Source organism: Alosa pseudoharengus, unplaced genomic scaffold (genome assembly GCF_046254945.1).
Source record: "Alosa pseudoharengus isolate Yale_2024_CS ecotype anadromous, Long Island Sound unplaced genomic scaffold, YU_APseudo_1.1 YU_APseudo_1.1_scf_10, whole genome shotgun sequence".
In the NCBI taxonomy this organism is placed as follows: domain Eukaryota; kingdom Metazoa; phylum Chordata; class Actinopteri; order Clupeiformes; family Clupeidae; genus Alosa; species Alosa pseudoharengus.
This window is the reverse complement of record NW_027468565.1, coordinates 26050817-26075043: the sequence shown is the minus strand read 5'-3', so window position 1 is coordinate 26075043 and position 24227 is coordinate 26050817. Positions and strand designations below refer to the sequence as shown.

Genomic DNA, 24227 nt, shown 5'->3' with positions numbered 1-24227 from the left:
TGTGCCCCTCCAGCTTCACACACAGTATACTGACTGGACAAGAATTACACTCCAAACATGATTATTATTTATTTTTGTTTATTAGCAGTAATATATGCATAACAGATACAACAGTGTCAATGCAAAGACAGAAAATAATAAATACAAAATGAACAGCAAAGTTGTGAACAAACACATGAACTACAGCAACAGTGCTGATTGTTAATGTCAACCAAGCCATGGTTTTTGGTAGGAACTGTAAAAACACATGTAGTGGTAAACTTGCTTTAGATGAGATGAAGTTAGTAAAGCCATTTAGCTGACGACAGATTGTCATCAATATGCTAAACTCTGAGATTAAACAAACACCAAGGGAACGAAGCCATCATATCCCACACACACTTGTGCTAATGCCACTGTCAATATCAGGAGTGTGTGTGTTGGGATGAAAACATACCACCACGGGTGGCCTTCTCAGGTAAACCCTCATCTCCTAATGTCTGAAGCAGAGCACTAACACATCATGGCCATCATGACTAGCAGTGTAGGTATAGGAGGCCATTTACCAGATCAATCCGGCCCCTCACACACACACTGAAGTTACATTTTGGGTACTTCATCTATTCTTCATTATTGTTTTAAAGAATTAAACACACCCGTTGATTAGGCAGAATCGTTCCTCTCCTATCAAATGCATTCTTTGTTTGTATGTATGCTATTTAAATGCCATAAACCACACTGTACTGTTTCCATAACCACAGTCTTTTTTACAGCTCATTCCAATAACTGGAGGAAGTCTACATTCTTTTGGCTGTGTCTTTCAGGTAAGTAAAAATATGTATCTTTGGAGGGAAACCAAACTCAACTGGCAAGACACAAACAAACAAATAAAAACAAATAAACAAACCATGAACAGAGACTGAGTAGAGTTATGAGTAAATAAATAGTTCAATCAAAATCAAGATGAGTGTCAATAAATCAAGTGATTAGCAACCAATCACACATGAAGTCTACTGGTCATGCTTCATCGGACAACCTTTTTAGCATGCTACACAAAACGCACCTAACTTCTATCAGCTACCACTCAACCCTCCTGCCTCTCCCATATCAGCTGCACCGCTCCAACACAACATTACTGACTGTGGTGCACTGAGAACATTCACCTCCTACACTGGAGCATCCATTAGCTCCGTCTCCACGCTGCTCAGCTCCATCACACAACTAGACCTATGCTAACCAGACCCCTGCTAACCAGACCCAAGCTAACCAGCTAACCAGGCCCATGCTAGCCAGACCCATGCTAACCAGACCTATGCTAACCAGACCCCTGCTAACCAGACCCCTGCTAAACAGACCCCCGCTAACCAGACCCAGACCCATGCTAACCAGACCCATGCTAACAGGACCTATGCTAACCAGACCTATGCTAACCAGACCCCTGCTAACCAGACCTATGCTAACCAGACCCCTGCTAACCAGACCCATGCTGACCAGACCCCTGCTAACCAGACCCAGGCTAAGACCCATGCTAACCAGACCTATGCTAACCAGACCCATGCTAACCAGACCACTGCTAACCAGACCCATGCTAACCAGACCTATGCTAACCAGATCCCTGCTAACCAGACCCAGACCCCTGCTAACCAGACCTACGCCCGTGGCTACACACATGGTAAGGCAACAATGCAGTGCTAACGCTTTCCTTCTGCAGAGATACAAGAGATCTAAAAGGACAGGAAGGCAAAGATAAAGACAGAGGGAAATATAAGGATGGAAAGAGAGAGAGAGAGACAGAGAGAGAGAGTGAGAGAGAGACAGAGACAGAGAGAGAGAAGGAGGGATGGTGGAGTATGGAGAGGAGAGAGAGAGAGACAGAGAGAGAGAGAGAGAGATGATGACACATGATGAAACACATGACAGAGGTGTCCACCTTTGAGCTGCACGCCCAAATCCACAGTTAAGAAACCGCATGAATAACCATACAGAGCAGTTCGGTCATGCTTTACATTAAGGAGCCTCGGCTAACAATACAGAATGAATAAAATAACATTAACAAACTATTAAGTTCAACATTGAAAGAACATATTTAACAGTTAATGTGTTATTTTAAAATGGCGTGTATCTGATATTACTAACAGAAATCTTTAATCTAAAGATCACCAACATGACACAACACAAAAATTCTTTCTATAGGTTGGTGTATGCCAAAACAGTATGGACCCATATAATGGAACTAATGAAATATGACACTGTCATAAAAATAAATTAAATATGAAAATGAAAAATAATTAATAAAATTAAATAAATTGCAAAAAGCCTTGACAGCTCCTGCACAGGTAAAAAAGAAAAGAAAATGAAATATCTAAAAGTATCAAATGATGAAATCACTATACATTAATACGTGTAAGGGCTGTAGTCAGGTGTGTCTGTAGTCAGGTGTGTCTGTCAGACAGAGGATAAGCGCTAATTTGGGATTCTATGAAGCATCATGAATTCAATTGACTGAGGAGGCACCAATGCTGCACTCCAGCAAGGCCTTGCGCACTACCGGCAAGATACACAAGAGGGGGCTACAGCCACAGTTCTGCTGGCCATTCTAAACGAGAGCCCTCTTAAAAGTGACCACAGTAAACACAGGCGTAAGTGAGTCTGTCGTTTTAAACAGCAGTAAACAGAAGTGGACACAAAGGCTTCTGATATGTTGGGTCCACAACAAACTAATCTAACATCATGATGTACAGATGTGAGCTAGTATAGAGAAATGGTATAGTGTATAAGTAAAGCGTGTGCTAAACATGGCTAATGGTGCTAGCAACAGCTTGTCTGTTTGCGTCAGGAGTTCCCTGCTGTGCATTAGAAGAGGTTAAACCCTTTCGACTCTCTGGTGTGCTACCGTGCAGGTCTCGTCATGTCGTCTACATGCCAAGAACGATATTAAAGCAGCATGACAGAAAGGAAGAGACTTTGGACAGGTCAGTCGTTCCTGGTAAGAAGCACAATGCAAGCCCAGGTTCTTCATTTGAAACCGCCGTCATGCTTTATAGTTCTGTTGCAACTACTGATGTATGACAAGAAGGATTCCTCGCACAGTTAGAGGAAATAAAACCGTTCTGGAGGGAGAGAAGATGAGTGTGTGTAAGTATGTAAGTGTGTGAGCGTGAGTGTGTGTGTGTGTGTGTGAGTGGAAGGCGGGGGACTACTCCAGATGAGACATTCAGGCGGGCTTCAGGCGAATAGCTTCTTCTGCTTGAAGTAAGCATCAAACCTGCATAGGGCATAGTCCTAGAAACACACACACACACAAAAACAAACACATTCGTGTTTATTACGTTTTAAGACAACATAGTGACAGATGGATATTTATCTGGCCTTTGTGTTTGTTTCAGACTGTGATCTATTAGTGTCTTCTATGACCTATAGAGACCTGTAGAGTGATAAGTGTGTGTGTGTGTGTGTGTGTGTGTGTGTGTGTTTTGACAGTACCTTTGACCTGATTGATTATGTGCTCCTTATGTGCTTCAAAAACACACAGAGGCTCAACAAATGGGAGCACACACACACACACACACACACACACACACACACACACAAGCTTATGCTGAAACGCACACATACACACACTCAAACAAGCACATGTTAACTCACTCACACACACCACTCACCATGTAGCCAAACTCTATGGTGGAAATCCGGGCCTGGATGATGGACCAAAGTCCCCAGAAGAAGTGTGACGCCAGAGCATACCTAAGACACGTCCACAGAGCATTTAGACAACATTCACACGTCCATAGGGCATTTAGACAACATTCACACATCCACAGGGCATTTAGACAACATTCACACGTCCACAGGGCATTTAGACAACATTCACACGTCCATAGGGCATTTAGACAACATTCACATGTCCATAGGGCATTTAGACGACATTCACACAACAGAGCATACCTGAGCAGTGTTTGTAATTATGCCGTTTAAAACAACGGCGTTAGGTAACAACGTTATTTTTTCAGTAACGGGGTAATCTAATTAATTACTTTTCCCGTCGTTACAACGCCGTTAACGTTACTGGACGTTAAATGCGGTGCGTTACTATGCATTGATTGAATAAACTGTGTAATCCGAACGCACCCCTGGCTCACAGCTAGTGAGGAGGTGGGTTAATAACGACGTAAGCGATTATTATTGGCTAAGGCAGAGTCATGTTTCATGATAGCCAATCAGAGCCAGTGTTTTTACACACTTGCCAGCACACGCGCCACACACAAACACGCAACAGCTAAAATAGAGATTCGACGAAACAGCAGAGGTCAGGAGCAATCCGATGAAAAGTTGGCATTTTCAAGGTGGAGATATAAGCACTACTTCAAATTCATTGTGGTCAAAGGCAAGAACGTGCATGTAATGTGTACATTATGTCCAGGAGCGAAGACTTTGTCGACATCCGTTGTAAGCAACTCTAATTTAATGATGCATCTCACACGCATCTAAAGCTAGTGGCCAAAAACACAGATACCTCCACCACAGATGATAGCTCGCTATCCACTAGCAAAGAAGGACTCGGAGCAAAGTCCTCCAAGCAGCAAAAGCTAGGTCTTTCTGCCTCACAACAAAAACCTATGACACAGGCTGAAGTCAACCGTAGGTCTGTCGATGTGCAATATCTTGAATTTCCCCTTGGGGATCAATAAAGTATCTATCTATCTATCTAATAAATATCGAAAGTTATGTAGCCTACAAACACCCGTCTGTTCTACTCATTTCAACTGGCTGCTCAAAACTGCTCAAAAAATCTAAATTCTTTGACAACTTTTTTTTTTATAGCAACAGTAACGCAAATAGTTACTTTCCCTGGTAACAAGTTACTCTTATCATAGAGTAATTCAGTTACTAACTCAGTTACTTTTTGGAACAAGTAGTGAGTAACTATAACTAATTACTTTTTTAAAGTAACGTTCCCAACACTGTACCTGAGACACGTCCATAAGACATTTAGACAACATTCACACAACATTTAGACAACATTCACACAACATTTAAAACATTCACACAACATTTAGACGGCATCAACAGAACATTCACAGTTTACGCACTCCCACACATACGCAGAACATTTATATAACATTCAGTTTACACACTCACAAGAGCAATTTTTCATACCTGCATATTCACATTAACATTAAAGGTGCTCTAAGCGATGTCATACATTTTTAAGGCTAAAACATTTTTTGTCACTCACAGCAAACATCACCTCACCATCCACTAGCTGCCTGTGTCCTGAATACACTATAAAAATAAAATAAAAAAAGGCAACCCTGGGACTAGTGTTGTCACGATAGCAAAATTATGACTTCGATACGATACCTGCCATAAATATCACGATGCTCGATACTAAAACGATACTACGCTGAAATCCTAAGATATCTGGAGAAGAAAGGACTCATACCTCCTCCAAGTGTATGGAGTCATTTGTGTTGAATTCGGTGCACTTTTGTAGTGTGCAGGTCAATTCTGGATTCTAAACTTCTAAACTTCCTACATAATTATTATTTTTTTTTATAGTCAGTAAAATAGTAGGCCTACTTTGTGTGATTAAGTCCTTTATTGTTTGTTATAGTTCATTTACATTGTGTTGTGTTTTGGCAATAAAGTAGCTTTAAATAGCCAAACTAGGCTAGATCTAGGTCAGTGTTAAAATTACTGCATGCAAATCACTGAATGCTATGCAGAGAGGCCTAATCTTTAGGCCATCTGATGTACAGTATAGGCTACCCTAGGCCTTCCCGTGTTCATGGGATTTCTTTGACAGTTGCGAAGGGGGAAAATGTGAGGATAGTCTTCTTTGCGCCCAGTGTACAAGTACGACGTTCCAACCACTCAGGTCTTCGTCAGATAGGCCTACACCAGGGATCACCAAATGGCGGACCGCGGTCCGAGTCCGGACCGTGACGTGATCCTATCCGGACCCAGACCATAATAGCCTAATTTAGATTTTCACGTAAGATTTCAAAGCTGCGCTAAATGTTTCGTTGGTTAGGATAACAGCATTTACTTCAGGAGCTTCAGGAACCATCATTTCGCTTGCTGCTACTCAGCCAGTGAAATCTGTGAATTCTGATAAAGTCGAGTCAGTGAGTAAAGTAGCCTACTATGGGGAAGAGACTGATAGCCTGAAACGAGCGAGGAGAGGAGACGGGACGAGAATCAGATGGATATCTAAGTTAACGATAAGTAAGTTATTTTCCAATCATCGATACCACGCAAAACTGTCACGTCCGTAACGCCAACTAGGCTAAATATGGATGTGACAGTTTTGCGCAGAATTGCCCTGGACCTCTTCTATTCTGAGACAGGCGATTTTTAAAAGCGCCAATTTGAAGCACCTCTATTAGACAAAGCATATTGAGCAAGCATAGGGTAGGCTAGGCCCATTCAACAGTGAACTGAGACAAGGGTGGCACTAGTGAGGCACTGATTCAAGGGTGGCATGAGGCAAAACATCCAGATAAACAGAAACAGGCTCAAGATAATGTGAAATTAGCACAAAAACATTGGGGAAACCAGATGCAAACACCATACTCATAAATTGAAGGACAAAAAAACACAAATACCTTACTCTCACATAAAATGTCTTTGTATTTGAATAAAATTTAATACAAACATATTAAAGTTAATTATCTAAGTTGTCTGTCACTGGGCTATGCTGTTCTAAAACAAATTCCATCATGGGGACATTAAAATATAATCAATTTTATTATATTACTGTAAATGAAGATATACAAAATATACTCATCCAAGACATTTCCCCCACTCTATGGCCATCTATTTTTGTAGCTGTTACAATAATTTGACCTGCTTTTTTGTCTATTTGTTTATTTTCTCAAGAAACTTAAGGTTGGTATGAAGGAGTGTATTGTGTATGTGAGCAATTTCATCTTCATCACAACAAGTCTGGGCAAATTATTAATTAAATTTTCACGTGGGGTAACTTGTTGCAGGGCAACCACATAACCGGTTCCATGTGTTTGAATTGGATGACTTCCATGTGTTTGAATTGGATGACTAAAAGTTCTCAAGAAACTTATCTGCCTGAATCTCAATATTCTGATCACAACAACTCTGGGCAAATCACATCACCAAAAGTAGGTTATTGGTTTTACCAAAATAATTTGGCACTATTTTTAAACTACAAACCTATAAAGTATTTTGATACAAAATATGATGCCATTTTTTCCCAACTAAATAAAATAAAAATTACAACATACTATTTTGTATTTTACATACATGTATCAGACATACTGCCTATCCCTGGCTGTTGGCTGCAGCAACTCAAGCTAGGTAGTACTGATTGTTTTGTGTTTGTTTTGTGTTTATGTTAGTTTTGATCCAATTTGACAGCTTTGCCCACCCAAAATTTCTACCAGCCCACCCAAATATAGTAGCCTAGCCTAGGTTAGAACCAGCCCTGCCCTGCATGGAGACATATTTTACGATAATAATGAAGAAAATGTTAACAAAACTTTAGGTCTTTGTTAACGGAATCTCCCGACCCTCATTCATCTATTTGCGCAACAGCCCACATTCTGCCTTCAATCCAGCGAGACAAGTGAAATAAATGTGTTTTTTTTTTAAGCTGTCATCGCCATAGGCACGATATTTAGGCTACCTCTGTTAAGCCTACACAAAGTTGCGTATTAAGGAGTATTTCCTGATCGGGGAAACCTTTCGTTCCGCAGTTCAATTGTGAGGCCAATAAAGGCAAGTGTGTTGGCCACTTACATTTCTGACGTCTGACACTTCACACTGCTGCAAGTACATCAAGAAAGTCCCGCCTTACACCATGTTAATGGCAAATCGTAGACTAGGATTTGGGGTGGCACCTGGGGTGGCCAATCGAATCTCAAGGGTGGCCTGTGCCACCCGGAGCCACCCCTCTTGCACCGCCCCTGTATATATATTATACATACATATACATAGCCTAAACATTATAATGCTCCGGACCTTTGCTTGAGGAAATTTTCCGTAACTGGACCTCGCTGAAGATTAATTGAATACCCCTGGCCTACACCATTACCTGTTGCAATATATCTGTGTGCATTCCTACATTACGTCTATTTCTTTGATAACATGATTTGCTACCACGTACTGTAACAATAAGCCGCTATTATTATTAGGACTCAACACGCTTTGGTGGTATGCTGTGGGCTTTCATTAGCGGTCTACATGCCATGACAAATATTACCAGTAGTACTGACCGAACATGAAATAGATCGTTTACAAGTTATGGTAATGTTATTATGGCGTGAACATTGCGTTTTTATCACGTTAGCACCCCATGATTACAGCTCGTTATGTCTCGTCAAAATGATTAGCCTACAGCTCGTTGTCTCGTCAAAATTAATTGATGAAGGAAGGTTCGCTTTATTCCAGAGAACCACTCGTTTCACTTAGGCTAGACTAAAACATAAGAGAAGAACTTGGCACTAACCATGTAGTCGTGTTTTCTATAGCATATTCGTTAACCTGTCGTTCTTTGAACTCTTTAAAAATGTTGGGATATGTCTGCGAGGTGTTTAGCCAAGTTCCATGCGTAGCCTACTGCTTTTAAATTATTTTGAAACATATTTTACAAACGGGCCTCTGTGTACCTGATGGCTTGCCTTCACTATTCGCGATGTATCCGAAATAGTTGCAGATTTCACTGCACCTTTTGTTTTATCCACAAGGCCTAGAACTATCGGCAAAGAACTATGTTGACGTTGGCTGCGCACTCACTCACTCAGAGCTGCCTGCTTGACACGCCCACTTGCCTAGATGCGTGCAAGGAGCAGTGAGAGCAGCAGTTCACACAGACACAGAACTTTATTATTTTAATAAAGTAACGATTCTAAAAACGTCTGAAATCGTATCGTTTTTTGCGTGAAGGCATCGTGATACCTTTTTAGTATCAATACACCGTGCAACACTACCTGGGACAGCCCATTCTCCAAAAACGGCCACAAAACAACTTGGGCAAACCTTGCCCATAAAAAACATAACAAACTGTTCCAGCAAATCAACGACGAGATGCACGTTTAGGAGAGTTTCAATTGCATGGGAGGGAGTGGTAGGAAGTAGCGAGCTAGCTCTCTGTTTTGTTTGAACGTCAACAGAAGTGACATTACCCAGCATCGCTTAGAACACCTTTAAGACTTTTGATAAGCAAGAGTGTAAAACACACACACATGTTCAGTCTGACATAACTGGACACCTGAGATGCACTCACATACATTACGAATGTAAAGAACTACAGGTCAGTTTCCCCTGCATGGACTAAACCCCCCCCCCTACACTAAAGCTTTTTTCTGTGAAGATCTCCACTGACGTGCTCTTTTAGTCCATGATTAGGCTTCAATCCCTGTACAAGAAAACGGACCTAAAATGACGCTCATGTTGCCATGGCAGCACAAGAGGGAGCTCACCGATTGGCCTCGAGCATAAGCTCCTCCTCCGCCTGCAGGTGGTTCTCTCTGCCAGCGTATCCTCCGCTCTCTGTCAGGTAGTGACGGATGAAATGCAGCTGCAGGTAAAAATACACACACACACACACACACACACACACAAACATAATTTTAACACACTTTTAGCCATTCTCAAACACACACATTTACCTGTGCCAACAACACAATAGACAAATAAAAACATATCCAGTTAATTCTATATTATGTGAGAGTTGATGTGGTGCTGCTTAGTCCTTCTGGTGTTATGCCCATTTAATCCACTAGGTGGCATGCTCTATGACCCAGCAGTTGCTGAAGTCTGCTACAGAGACTCTGTACTGGACAAGGTGACTTTAGCAAAAGCCCACTTCTGCTCTTTTGCCATAAAATGCAGTTAAATGACTTTCTCAGATTCCACTGTGTGTGTGTGTGTGTGTGTGCGCGCGCATGTGATAAGCACAGACACAGACACACACACATACATACATATGCGTGCACACACACACATACATACATACATACGCACAGGGTGCGATTTGTGTAAAAACCAGAGGGGGGGATGATTTTGAATAAGTTTGTAAACCCTCCCCCCCCCCACCCCAAAAATAAATAAATAAATAAATGAACGAACGATTCATGTCATGGCTAATAATACCCTATATTATTTTTGCCACCTTTGTAACATTTTAGTTTCAGTTTACCGTGGTGTACGACTTTAAACAGCGAGTGTGCTATGATGATCAGCTCCTCTAATGCAGGGTAGAACTACGTTTTGACAAGCATACAAATTCACCTTGTTCTTGCCCCATCTGAAATGACTTCTCTACTTTTGCTGCCTCCATCCTTTCTGTATTTGTTGTGTAAAAAAACGTTATATATGATGGCACTGAAGTCTTAAGTTAGTGAATTGGCTAACAGTGTTAGTTGGTAACCAAATAGCCTACACATTGCGCTACACGCTGCGGCTACGTGCATTCTCTCTCCTGCTTTTGCGTTCAGTAGCCAAGTGCGTAATATTGCAAAAGTTGAAAAAATAAATGTGTTTATTGTAGCCTACAGAAAATAAATAGCCTATCATACTGTCAGTTAATTGCCTACAGTGCAGTGAAGAGTTTGGAGAGTAAAGTTATAGGGCAACTTGAAGTTTTATGAAAATAATTTACGAACCAGAACATAAAGACCATGAAGCTTCTATTTCTTGCAGCTATTAAAACACCCGCTAGATAGTTTAAATACCCACCAACATTCGTTTTTGCAGTACAGATTATTTCTAAAAGTTATTTGTCTACTACTGGCTGATTTAACAAACGAGTGCTTTCTCGTTCGTCCTCCGCAAACTACAGGTGTTTCGGTAGAGAGCCATTGAATAAGCGATGCCAAGCAATTTCTGTAACACTTTTTGTGACATTCAGCAAATATCTCCTCATTTAATGTAAGTTCCTTCGGACAATAGGCCTATGTTCTACTCTACGTGCAGTTGTCCTCCATCTCAGTTGCATCAGATTTCTAATTTTGAAGGTTCTAAAACATTATTATGTTTCACTGAATCCTTCTCGTTTTCTTTCATTTGTCCAGCTAACTTTTCCATTGAACCTAGCCATTTATGATGGATTACACACTCGACATTCTGAAATATCCAGCACGATCAAGGCCAAATTAAGTTATCACGCAGCCACTGTGTCAGCAGTATCAGTGCTGACGGTGACGGTGCGTTTCTGATGTCAGATTAATATGTAGGCTAGCCTACTAGACTGTTCTCACGTTGCAGCGCTTTACTTATATGAAGTAGCATTAATCAATATGAGGGGCAGAGGGGGATAAATGTTGTCCCCCCCGACGATAAAAATAATTTAGCAGAGGTAGGGATAGGAAAACCAGAGGGGGGGAAATCCTCACCATCCCCCCCTACGCGCGCGCACACACACAACACACACACACACACACACACACACACAGTGTTAGCTTCCCATGTATAACATGCAGGTGGACATGAAGCTAACCGTGTGTTAGCATCCTATGTATAGCATGCAGATGGAGATGAAGGTAACCGTGTGTTAGCTTCCAATGTATAGCATGCAGATGGAGATGAAGCTAACCGTGTATTAGATTCCCATGTATAGCATGAAGATGGAGATGAAGCTAACCGTGTGTTAGCTTCCCTTGTATAGCATGCAGATGGAGTTGAAACTAACGGTGCGCTAGTGGGGCAGTGGTGTTCACCTGCTGTTCTCTGGTGGGGTAGTGGTCCAGGTTGGCCTTGTAGAAGGGCCACTGGTCATACGTGTAGTCATACATCCACTCACAGAAGTGGTTCCCGAAGTCAAAGCCCCTACAGACACAGCAGAGCGAAGCAGTGCTTAGAGCACATCAGCATACTTACAGCACAGTGACACACACACACACACACACACACACCAGCGACAACAGATCCACAGTACCAACAGTCAACACAATCACACACACACAGAACAGAGACAACAGATCCACTACCAACAGTCAACACAATCACACACACACACACACACACACATACACACACACACACACACGAGACAACAGATCCACAGTACCAACAGTCAACACAATCACACACACACACACACACACACACACACAACAGATTCACAGTATCAACAGTCAATAGAATCACACACACAAACACACAGACACACACACACACACACACATACACAAAAATAAACACTTACAGCACAGGGACAATACATTGCTAAGCAAAGGCCCCCACAGGAACAACAGTCAAGGTAAAGAAAGGTCCCTGACATTGACTTTACTGATTGGATTATGCTGTTTAATTCTTATAGTTCTAACAGTCAACACAGTCACACACACACACAAACTTTTTTTAATATCCATATACCTGTAGTTGTAGCTGCTGTACTCAAAGTCAATGAGCATCAGCTTCTCTGGAGCGTCCGCCTGCCTCCCATCCAGCATCAGTATGTTCCCTGAAACACATGGGGCCAGAACTGGACGAATGAAAGTGTTCACGTCAGTATAACATGTGAAGTGACCCACCGTGACCGCGCACATGCACACGCCCATGCACAATGGCCACAATGCAACACCCTTAACGGATGCAGCCATGCTTCAATTAGGTGTCCATTTTAGTGGGCCTGGCCTGGTACCACACGCTTCTATGTGCTTGTGTATGTGTGTGTGTGTGTGTGTGTGTGTGTGTGTCTGTCTTACCTTCCTGTACATCATTGTGACAGAAGACCACAGGAGAATGAGTCGCTGCCAGCAGTGATCTGAGAGAGAGAAAGAGAGAGAGAGTTGGAGAGGGAGAAGGAGAGAGGGAGAGAGAGTTGGAGAGGGAGAGACTGAGTCACATTTCAGAAAGTAAAAATTACAGCTCCACATTCTACTGCTACTATGGAACTCAGTAATGCAATCTCTCTCTCTATCTCTAACACCCACACCCACTCAACACATCTCTATAAGAATCAGGTCCACTACTGGTTACATGATGGGGAGTGTGTGTGTGTGTGTGTGTGTGTGTGTGTGTGTGTGGGGGGGGGGGGGGGTTCACCAACGATTCCTGCACCTCGTTGGCCATCATACCAGGAAGAGTGGGGGTGGAATGTTCCATTATCATTTATCGTTAGAACACACACACACATACATACACATTGCTTTAACCTTTCACCCACATAGTGAACGTTTGTGTATCTGTGTGTGAGGAAGTGGTTAATTGTGTGTGTGTAAATATCTGCGCACAAAAGTAGGTAAGAATGAGTGTGGAATGTGTTTATGTTTGTGTGTGTATGATGTGTGTGTAAATATCTGCGCAAATATGTGTGTGTCTGTGTGTGTGTATGTGTGTGTGTGTGTGTGTGTGTGTGTGTGAGAGAGAGCCAGATTTAGTGAACTGGGCATGTGCGGAATGTGAGATCCTCTGAGTTCTGCTAATCACAAGCTAAGCTTTAGGGGGAAGGGGTAGAGACATATAGACACACACACACATACATACACACAGACATACACTGCCCTTGGTATTGTATTTCACTGGCTTACAGCCCACATATAAGGACTCCAGGAGCTTGACAGAACATTTCAACACACACACACACACACACACACACACACACACACACACAACAGAGACAACAGATCCACAGTACCAACAGTCAACACAATCACACACACACACACACACACACAACAGATTCACAGTATCAACAGTTAATAGAATCACACACACAAACACAGACACACACACACCTTCATGGCAACAGACGACCTGACATCAAAACAACACTTTTCTATCCCACATCTATCCCACACTTCTGGTCACAGCACAGCACAGCACAGCACAGGCCACAGCACAGCACAGCACAACACAGCATAGCAAAGCACAGCAGAGCACAGGCCACCCCACAGCAGCATCAGGCGTCCAGTGAGACTCTTGTCAATCTCTGCTTGTCTGACCCAGCAGCAGCGTGTCTTCTCCAAGCCCTCATTTTCAGGGCCTCTCACGCTCTCCTCCTCCGTCTAGCACATTCTCGCCCTGTCCTCACTCACTCTCCCCTTTCACACTATCTCTCTGTATCTCTCTTCCTCTCCCCCATCCTGCTTGTCTATCTATTTCGGAAAAACTTGATGGACTTTTGGATCCTCCCTCTCTCTTCATTCATTCATTCATTCATTCATTCATTATTTCTCGTCTCACCTCAGGTTGTCCAGTTCATTGGGCAGGTCATACTTCATCAGCTTGTTGAACTTCTTTATGTGGGCGTCCCGGACAAACTTCAGAGTCTTTATCTGCTCCATGTACCTGTGACACACACACACACACACACACACACAAACACACACATAACTGTTAACCTCTGGAGCGAGACTGCTGCTCTGCTGCTGTGGGGTGTGTGTGTGTAAGTGTGTGTGTGTGTGTGTGTGTGTGTGTGTGTGTCTGTGGGGGATGTCTGGGTGTGCATGTTAACATTTCCATATGTTTCCAACTTTTATTTTTCTAAATCTCTGAAACTGAATTCTGAAACTTTCTCTATTTTTCAGGGCACAATGATCCACATTTCACTTATTTGACTAATTAGCTGGTTAACTGCAGATTACATTATACTGTTGTATTTTGTCAAATGTGTATTTGTAAAAGTCAGGAGCTGATCTGTGTACCGGTCAATGGTCCCGAAGAGCCATTTAGGCTCCTTGTTGAAGGGCATTTTCATGCCGTGGAAACGTGCCATCTTCATGGCGATCTCCGAAGAGAGCTCTGGAATGGCCAACTGGTCTGTGCGCAGGCGTTTGCTCTGCAGGTAAGGCACAGACAATCAGAGTGAGTGAGTGAGACAAAGTACTGTATAAGTGGGCATGCCTGCTGGTATGTGTTTTTGCGAGAGGATGAATAGGTTTGTAAGTGTTTGTGTGTGTGTGTGTGAGAGAGAGACATTTCATTCATGCCAATAAAGCACAATTTGATTTGAGAGAGAGAGAGAGAGAGAGACAGGCATGTATGTCTGCGATGTCTGTGTGTGTGTGTGTGTAATAGATAGAGCCTTACAGGTATGTACTGCTCTAGTCTTCCCTCAGGAAAGATCCCAAACAGTCGAGGGCCCAAAGTTCGCTCTGCCAGGATGGCAAACATCACACTCTCTAAGACCAGAGAGTCCACCCCCTGTAGTACACACACACACACACACACACACACACACACACACAGTCAGACAAACATGAAGGGAAAACATAATTGAATGTACTTGATAACATGATTGCATAAGCCATGACCTTTAATATGAGCCACGTTGTACACTACACAGTGCAATTATGATCCACAGACCGATTAGTCTACCCATACCACTGACATAACTTCATTCTACCTAGGTTAGTCATGACCCTGATCCGCTGATTATTAGCAGAGAGGGAAGGGCCGGTGGTCTCTTCTCAGGACAGTAGGCTACACACAATCAACGCCGAACTGCACCAGTGTGCTCCGTACCTGTAGGATGGCTCCATATATCCGTAAAAGCACACGGGCTGGTTCATCGCCAACTGGACGGACATGTTCTGGCAAACTGCACTTGTAGAGGAGATTACTGAGTCCTCCACTACGAACCCAAAACACACACACACAGAGTGAGGAAGAAAGAGAGAGCGAGAGAAGGAACTAGGAGATAAAAAAGCAACTAACATGACTACAGAAACATGACAACAGAAAAATATGAGAAAACTTTTTCATAAACTCCATAAACTATTTGGCTTGTCACAACAAACCTGACTATACTAATTTGGAAGTCCTGTTCAGAGATGGTCTTCCACGACCCGGACAGAAAGTCTCGACACCAAGCGAAGGCTCTTCCGCGAGTATCCCGGTCGACCTCGTCTCTTCTCCCGTCCCGGTAGGACTCCGCTTCGGAGTCGTCATCCCCATTCGCACCACGGGGACTCGGTGTCCTCCGTTGTATGTCGTTAATCGCCAGCCTGGCCCCAAGCGCAGGACTAGTGTTGTCAGTCGTGAGTGTTGAAGATATTCCCCTGGTGGCTCCGGGTTTGAGAGAAGCACCGCCGCTGACAGTAGTGTGTCGGCTCGACTGCATCGTGGCGTGCTGCCTGTGGAAGTGTGTCGTTGGGTATGGATGGGTTACGAGAGTGGAGCGAAGAACCGGGAGTGACAGTGGGCGAGCAGAAAGTCGCACTGAAAGGGATGTGATAACACTAAGAATCATCTGATAGGCTAGACCGCATGATGACAAAGTTACGAGAGGAACCGGTTTATTGGTGGCGATAGCATTGACCAAAGACCGAATTCGACCGATTGTTTAGTGGCTGGTTAGCTAGTTATTTGGGTCGACTGTGCTCTAACGGCACTGCATGCATCGCTTATATTCCCGACGGCTACGGTTATAACAGAGAATGTCTAACAAGGGGAGAACCGCCACTCTCGGGAAACTTCCGGTTTCTGAACTGGTTGCAGTTCCTTTTCTGGTTCCACATGAGGGCGCTCACGAATAAGTGCAGAATGAACGGAGGCCTATGGAGCTGTACCCCTCAAATCCACTTTTCTCGGGATATATTTTTCCCCCAAAAAAATTCGAATGTTGCAGTCGAAAGAGGGGGCAGAGAAAATACAAACCACTGAGTATTATATTTTTTGAGTCACTTATTTGTTCTAAAAAGCCTCAATGACGTCATTCATTAGCAGAAAGCTAGTGTGTTGTGGGCAACAACGACCTAACCTGTAAGAAATCGAAAGGACGTGACTACTCGTTCATTCAACTTTTGACCTATAATCCATATCGAGCTTGCAGAAACCACAATCAAATATTCAATTTCTCAACGACAACCAGTTGAAAGAGACAAATTTAGCCGTCTAGCTCCATAGACCCCCATTGTTTTTGCACTTATTCGTGGTCGCCCCTAGCGGAAGTGCAACAGATTGCAGGTACAATGGAGTTAATAGGGAGTGATCCGGCTTTCCGTAAACGGGCTCTGGTTATAATCCATGGGACTCGCATGTTAGAGGTCCTGGCCACTTCCTCGTCTTTTGGCTGCACACACCCCTGTTGTCAAGTCATTTTGTATGACTGACAAGAACTTATCCAATAGTTTTCAAGAACTGTCATCGTGTGCTTTGTCTGCTGTTGAATATTAAGAATCGTCATTGGTCAAACGTCTTAGTCCCGCCTATTTAACATACAAAGTGTTGATTGGTTGCCGTGGTACATTGCATTATGGGTAATGACGTTTATCTTAACCGACGTGTTTGAGTAGACCTATTTGAACTTAAAATTCACAGCTAACAAAACAATAAAGAAATGTGGTCTAAACTACATAGTTCAGATAAAAAGCGTGACAAGAAACTTTCAATAGACTCATTTAAAATATGAAAGTAAAATATAATGATCCTAGATGACAACCCTAATCAAGTCTTCTTGGAATAGGCTAGCCTACTCTTTGATTAGGCCTGAAATTCATCAGACAAATGGGGCCTACCTCTAACAGGTAAAAGGTTTATTTAGCCTACTTTAACAATCGAATAAATAGTGGGAATGTTCAATCTAAAATGTTTTGTTTAATGTTTATATAAATTCGAATCATCAATCAGTGTCATATTTTTCATGCCTGCAATTACGCTAACAGCGAGCTGATGAAAAATACGAACAGGTCTGTTATTTAGGAAATAGCATGAGTTGGCTGGTCATAGATGTGGCTTGTCACAGCCTGTAGGCCCTACCTGATAACTGATCATGTTGGTAGCACCTCATGTCGGCATAATTCCGGTATCGCCTTAAGACTGACTGGGCTCTGAGAGTAACCTATAGCTTCGAAAACAGATTTCTAAAAAGGTTTCTCGGCCATTTGGTGGATGGGTTAGTCTTACCCTGACTATGTTCTTGCCAGGGCGGCACACTGTTCCTGGAGAGGGCCTGTCTTTACTGCGCCTGGCCGCAGATGGCGTGGCGCCCCATGACGGTTCACGGGTGGGTTTCAGCACCACCCGCAGTGAACAGCTCCTCCAAGTCCGCAGGATCCCACAGGTCGCCCTGGAGGAGTGGGAGGCGCGCTGCTGTTCTAGTGTTAACCCGCATGGGAACCAAAGAGAAAACTGCAGTGATTTTATATGCCATATGCCTTAGACCTATCCCTAATCAGAACAATGACACCAGAACCGGTAGATCAGAATGGATGCTATGCTCACCAGATGTCAAATGTACTATATGAATTAGGCTACACAAGGGGGGCCTATTGTACTGATTAAATGACAGCACTAAGACATGTTAGGCTATATTTCTTTGATAGGTAGCGGAGCAAAGAAAATACATGAGGTGACATTAAGGCATTTTGGGACAATAACGATCTTTGGAGTCATCAGCAAATGAGTATGTGGAAGAAAGAGTTTGTGTGTTCGTGTAAAAGCGAGGGAATCTATCCGTTGGCGCGTAGGCTATCTGCAGTGCTTTCCCCTCCGCTCCGCCGCTTCAGTTCACACTGAGCATCGCGTTGCTGCCGCAAACCTTATACGCAGCGTCCGGAGCGACTGAGCTCGGAGTGTGAACGAGCGCCCCTCCCTTCCCCACCACCCCCTCCCCAGAACGCACCGACGCTACGTCTGCCGCCTCCCTCCGCGCACCACTGGCTGTTAGTCGCGTCGAGCTGCTGACATTTAGCAACGAGTCGCCTGTGTTCCGCAGGTGTACAGCAGGGCGTCTTACTGCGCCTCCTTCGAGAAGAAAGCTTCGGCTGATACAGACATAGTTTCTATTCTTTATTTGCCGTTAGTATTTGTGTGTGTCCTTTCGTCATTTCTCTCTGCCGACGTGGACCGTGAGGTTTGATTTGATGGTGCTGAGTTGACGAATCTGACAGAGCCAGGGGGTCGCGCGGCCGGACAGCATCTGCATTGTGGCGGCAGCGAGCGGGCGGACCTTAGGGACAAACACACGCACGCACGCACACACACATAAACACGCACTCAAACTCTCCTCTCTTTCGTCTGCTTCCTTCACCATCGACTGTGAATGGGCATCGAGCCGACCGCATTTGCAGTCGCTTTTTAGAAGAGTCCTTTCTGGAAGAAGATGGCGGACCGGGCCGAGATGTTCTCGCTCTCCACCTTCCACTCTCTCTCGCCTCCGGGTTGCAGGTAAGCACGGGGCAGCTTCATCACGAAGGGCGGCTATGGGGACGGGTTGGCTGTGAGGAGGAGGGAGAAAGAACAGGGACGTAGTCAGCTGTCCTCCTTCACGGACATGTCCGTTCTGTTTTGCATCTCTGTACAGGGGCAGCATTTCCTCTCAAAAATCACATTACCATGAGTGCGCAATGCTGTTCTGTGCCTGCGCTGTGTTGCCCGTGCTCAGAGATAGATGATGCTGTTGTGGCGTTTGCCTTGTGTTTCTGTGGTGATTGTTTCATGACTGTATAACTGTTGTAGTAAATGAATACGAGCGAATAGATTCTTGTCTATTCTGGCTGGTATTATGACTTGATTATGAAAATAAAAGATGGCAAAGCTTTGTAACTGGGTACCATCCTTACTGAAGCCATCGTGTGGTTTGCATGGTGCGCTTTCGCTGATTCAATTACCTCACTAGGCCCACGCCCTGTTGGGCCAACATGTCCTGTTGATGCTCGGGTACGGCGGATGAATCAGTGCTATCATGTCATACATTACCAGCCAACGACCAGGACAATCACACGTAAAGCTTTCAAACTGAGCCTAGACGAGATGGCGTTGGTCCAGAAACTCTTAAGGTTGTGTCTCTCAATGTGATCATTCAATATACTCTCTCTAGGAGGACCAACATATTTGTCTACGTACGTGATACATTATACAGTTACAACAATAATAACAACTAAAACGCATTGAAATGTGTCTGGTTTAGACTAAAATAAACCTAAACGTAAACCTTCGCGTCATCACTGCTCCCCATTCAGCACGAGAGACAACAATGATCGGCCATTTTTTCCTGTTATTGTTTTGATATCAAATCCTTATTAGCGACCATCACATTGAGCCCTAAACATCTAAAGAGAATGGATATGGTCTTCTTAAAAAAAAGACTGTTTGCCTTACCAAAATGCCTTACCAAACAGTATTTATCATAGTAATACCTGTGGCTATGCGAATGAGTCTGAAAAGGATGTGTGTGGGGGGTAGGGGTTGAGAAAGGTGTTCAAGACTCCAATCTTGACAGTGCACCTAATTTACTTAAAGCTCTTTCGCATAAGTGTGTGTGTGTTTGTGCGGGTCTGTGTGTGTGTTCGGGTATGAAGGTCTTTGTGGCTGTATGTCATTGACACTCAAAGTGAAGGAGCATTAGTCTCATCAGTCATATGGAGAGGAGACCTGTGCTCCAGTCATGCCTCAATGTTCTGGAGTATGGAGGCGGCTTCTCTCCCCAAACCCACCCAGTCAATTACATTACACACACCTCCATCTGAATACATCTCCTTCTGACCTTGGGTTCCATCCATCCTCCATCTGAATACATATCCTTCCGACCTTGGGTTCCATCCTCCATCAGAATACGTCTCCTTCTGACCTTGGGTCCGGGACCGTTAGCCCTCCTGGAGGCACGCGTCTGTGATCATGTGACAGGAAATCAAAGCTGAGAGTGTAAAAAGGCACCACACACTCATGGATTCTGAGTAGGCGCAGGGACAGGACAGCGGTCGTGTGGCTACAGGCTCGGGGACAGGACAGCGGTCGTGTGTAAATCAGGAACTGCCCGATTTTATGAGGCAACATCACTGATGGACGCAAGGCCTCATTTCACCTTTGGGTCTGTTCTCTTCCTCTGGTCAACTCTCTCTATCTCTCTCTTTCTGGATCGTTCTCTGTTCTCTTGTTTTCCTGTCCTCCTCCGTCCATAGAGGCTCATGTCTATTCCTCCTCCTTTGCTCCTCCTCCTATTCCTCCATACTCCTCCTCTCATATGTCCTCCTGAGCTCCTGTTCTCTCTCTCCATGCTGATGGGGTTGTGTGACATGAATGATGAACAGGCACTGAAGGACGCGTGGATGTTGGTGTTTATTGTTGTTCTTATTGAAAAGCTTCCTCTTAGCCTTCTAACAGCATCATTCTCTCCCTCTTTTTCACTCCCTTTCTCCACCCACTTCTCTCCCTCCCTCCCTTTCTCTCTCCCTCCCTCTCTTTCTCTCCCTCTCTCTTGCACTCTTTCTCCATATCCTGCTGTTTCATAGAACATAATGCTACACATAATAGGCAAATAAGTCAGGGAAAGTCTCTTTGAAAACATTTAGTGCCTCAGCAGTCTGTGGACTCCTGCAGATGTGGATAGTCTCAGGGGCACGACTGTGGACTCATGCAGATGTGGATAGTCTTAGGAGCATGACTGTGGACTCATGACGATGTGGATAGTCACAGTGGCTCTGCTGTGGACTTATGCAGATGTGGATAGTCTTAGGAGCACGACTGTGGACTCATGCAGATGTGGATAGTCTTAGGAGCACGACTGTGGACTCATGCAGATGTGGATAGTCACAGTGGCACAACTGTGAACTCATGCAGATGTGGATAGTCTTAGGAGCACGACTGTGGACTCATGCAGATGTGGATAGTCACAGTGACACGGGTGCCAGAGGGGACTGGTGTCACTGATGCTGTTATGCATGAGAGTGCTAGACCTGAATGGGCTCCTCTCAGTCAAGGAGTGTTTCTGGACACAATATTCTTTAGATCTGTGTGCTTGTGTAGTTCTAGTAACAAAGAAAGTCAGGCTATTTGCCTATATGGCTCTTGTGCATGAATGTGTGTGCGTGTGTGTGTGTGTGTGTGTGTGTGTGTGTGTGTGTGTGTGTGTAAAAGAGAGAGAACAAGATGGAGAGATAGAAGCAGAGACAGGGTCAGAAGTAGGAGGCAAAGTGTTTGGCTGCATTTTTTGTGTGCTAAAAGTTTTTATTAATGCAACATTTGGCTTTGGCTTTCAGCCGGGATGCTAACGTGTTAAAGCCCTCAGCATCTGCCAAGCCCTCCTTCTGCCCAGATGCACTTTGGGAAATGCCCCCAGTCAGAGACAGCAGCACAGTACACTACAGTAGGTCTGGGTTAGGGTGAATGGGAGGGCACAGTGTATACTATGAATGGAAATATGCAGGATTATTAGTATGGACTTGCACACTTAGCATGTACTTCCTACATAGAGCCTTTCAACTGTCTAGACAAACGTGTGTTCCTAAGGCATTTCTGATGCCACAGAAATAACATTGATAATGTAACTTGTAATGTAACTAATGGTAACTTGAGGACAAAAAACAAAGTTTTGATGTCGAGCATTGCTCTAAAGTCTGATTAATATACATTTCAAAGTATCTGTGTTGGTTTTGAACGTTTAGTGGACATAATACGCAAGCTGTACATATGGATGTGTTCTGTGGCCTCTTGAAATACAAAAGCTTGTGTAATGTCCTCTTGTGCTGAAAGTGTTATTTCCAAGGACAATATCACTGACTACAGTCAAACACAGACAGACACATACACACGTACACACACACACACACACACACACACACACACACACACACACACACAAACAGAGTGTCCTAACTGTAATGGTTCAGTGTTGCAGTGAGGCTGCTGTCCTCAGTGTATTGATGTGCTGAGTAGGGCATTCTCTGTCCTCTTTCTCATTGGCACACACACACACACACACACACACACACACACACACACACACACACACACACACACACACACACACACACACACACACACACACACACACACACACACACACACACACACACACACACCTTATTTTTTGCTGCAGGTGTAAATGTCTGATCATGGCATAAGCACCAACTCTGTGTTTGAAACCTACAGCATGTTGAGAATGTATTGCAGACTAGTGGCTTGCGGGCCCTAGAGGTAGACTTGGTTTCAGGGTTTAGTCAGTCCTTTTAGGCAAGTCCCTCCACTCGGCAGCCATATTGCAACGCTTTTTGGGCACTTATCAGGCATCTATTTCGGCAGAAATGCGCGTGCGCAAGGCTTCACAACACCAATCTTGCTCCAGCGGCGAGATCACAACACATGATTGGCACGATGTCTTCACAGTACACCACATGATTGGCTCAATGTATTCACAACACACCATATGATTGGCTCAATGTATTCACATGTCGACGTTTTGCCACGGAAGGGGTGTGATATGTGTAGACAACTGCCATATTGGCGTTACAAACTAACTCCATGCATTTCTATGGAGGATTTTTTGAGTGCTGTGTCTCCTCATTAGAAAGTCTCTGGTTTAGTTATCTTGACTTTTATCTTTGGTCCCAAGAAATGCATGTACTGGTAGGTCTTTTGATCTTTTGAACCTAACAGAAGCCTAGATGTTTTCTTATGGCTGGAGAAAATAGATAGAGGCCTGTAGTTGTGCCTGTGTGTGTGTAGTGTGTGTGTGTGTGTGTGTGTGTGTGTGTGTGTGTGTGTGTTTGGTAAGTTGCCATCTGTTTGGTAAGTTACTGACACACATGTCCTCCATATCGGTGGCGTGTGTGGTTGGGTGCGTTGTGTGTGGTTGGGTGCAGTGTGTGTGGTTGAGTGCAGTGTGTGTGGTATAGGTGCAGTGTGTGTGGTTGGGTGCAGTGTGTGTGGTTGGTAAGTTGCTATCTGTGAGGACCAAGGTCTGGTCAGTGCGGTCCTCCATGTTTTGGGTTAGTGTTTGGTTATGTCATGTTGAGGTTGTGTTTGGTTATATCCTAACATCTCTTCAGCCGTTTATCTATTCTCCAAATCCAAGTAATTCCCTCTTCTCTCCCTCCCTTTCTCTCTCTCCCTCCCTCTCTTTCTCTCTCTCTCTCTCATTTTGGTGGAATTTAGATTTTTGTCTGTGTGTGTTTCTGAGGATATTTCTATGTGTTTGTGTATCTGTGTATGTGTGAGATGTGATGCTGCTTCGGTTAGATGTGTTGATTGGGTGTAGGCAGGGGGTAGAAAATCTGCCTTTAATATTAATACATAACAGACAGAATCGGAATCCTTTTTCTCTTTTGCCCTCCCCTCCTCCCATTCTCTCCTCATTCTCTCTCTCTCTCTGTCTGTCTTCCCCCTCTTCTGATGGCAGGGATAAGAGGCTTAGTTGAGCTGAACTGAAGGCAGAATTCATTTTGCCCCGTGCCTGATGCCCCTGTGGTTGTTGCCCTGTGTTTGATGCCCCTGCTGTGACGGCTCTGGCTTTTCCTGCCAGCCCACTGCGCTCCCGAAGCACGCTGGAATAAAAAAAAAAACACCAATAGGGCGGCTTAATCCACCACCGCGCTGCGCTGGACGGG

At 44.1% G+C, this 24227-nt stretch overlaps 2 protein-coding genes across 4 annotated transcripts in view; one reads left to right on the top strand and one right to left on the bottom strand.

The window, feature by feature from the left end:
- Nucleotides 1–61: 61 nt before the first annotated feature.
- Nucleotides 62–16476, bottom strand: chkb (choline kinase beta). Of its 3 annotated transcripts, none has more exons than XM_076269108.1 (11): nucleotides 15702–16475; nucleotides 15427–15535; nucleotides 14992–15105; nucleotides 14607–14740; nucleotides 14146–14250; nucleotides 12666–12724; nucleotides 12334–12442; nucleotides 11676–11784; nucleotides 9438–9535; nucleotides 3642–3723; nucleotides 62–3261 (listed from the first exon to the last, which is right to left on the bottom strand). In XM_076269108.1, exons 1-11 carry the CDS (start codon nucleotides 16151–16153, stop codon nucleotides 3205–3207), a joined length of 1428 nt encoding a protein of 475 aa, XP_076125223.1. In that variant the 5' UTR covers nucleotides 16154–16475; the 3' UTR covers nucleotides 62–3204. The 3 variants fall into 3 exon arrangements, 2 of the variants coding, with proteins under 2 accessions (XP_076125223.1, XP_076125233.1); XM_076269118.1 differs by having other exon boundaries at nucleotides 12334–12421; XR_012983132.1 differs by lacking the exon at nucleotides 62–3261 and adding an exon at nucleotides 12164–12183 and having other exon boundaries at nucleotides 15702–16476.
- A 2444-nt stretch (nucleotides 16477–18920) lies between these two features.
- Nucleotides 18921–24227, top strand: part of mapk8ip2 (mitogen-activated protein kinase 8 interacting protein 2) — a 67071-nt gene continuing 61764 nt past the window's right edge. The window contains exon 1 of the mRNA XM_076269085.1: nucleotides 18921–19071. Within this exon, the coding sequence (XP_076125200.1) occupies nucleotides 19007–19071 (65 nt within the window). The 5' untranslated portion in view covers nucleotides 18921–19006. The remainder of the gene's footprint in view (nucleotides 19072–24227) is intronic.

Bases quoted from the DNA above. Each gene is read 5' to 3' on its own strand.
- chkb (XM_076269108.1), bottom strand. From the start codon at position 16,153: ATGATTCTTAGTGTTATCACATCCCTTTCAGTGCGACTTTCTGCTCGC. The intron at 14,741-14,991 runs GTAAGGCTCTAT...CCTTACCTGCAG, and splicing joins GACTAGAGCAGTACATACCT to AGCAAACGCCTGCGCACAGA. The intron at 12,443-12,665 runs GTAAGACAGACA...TCATTCGTCCAG, and splicing joins TCACAATGATGTACAGGAAG to TTCTGGCCCCATGTGTTTCA.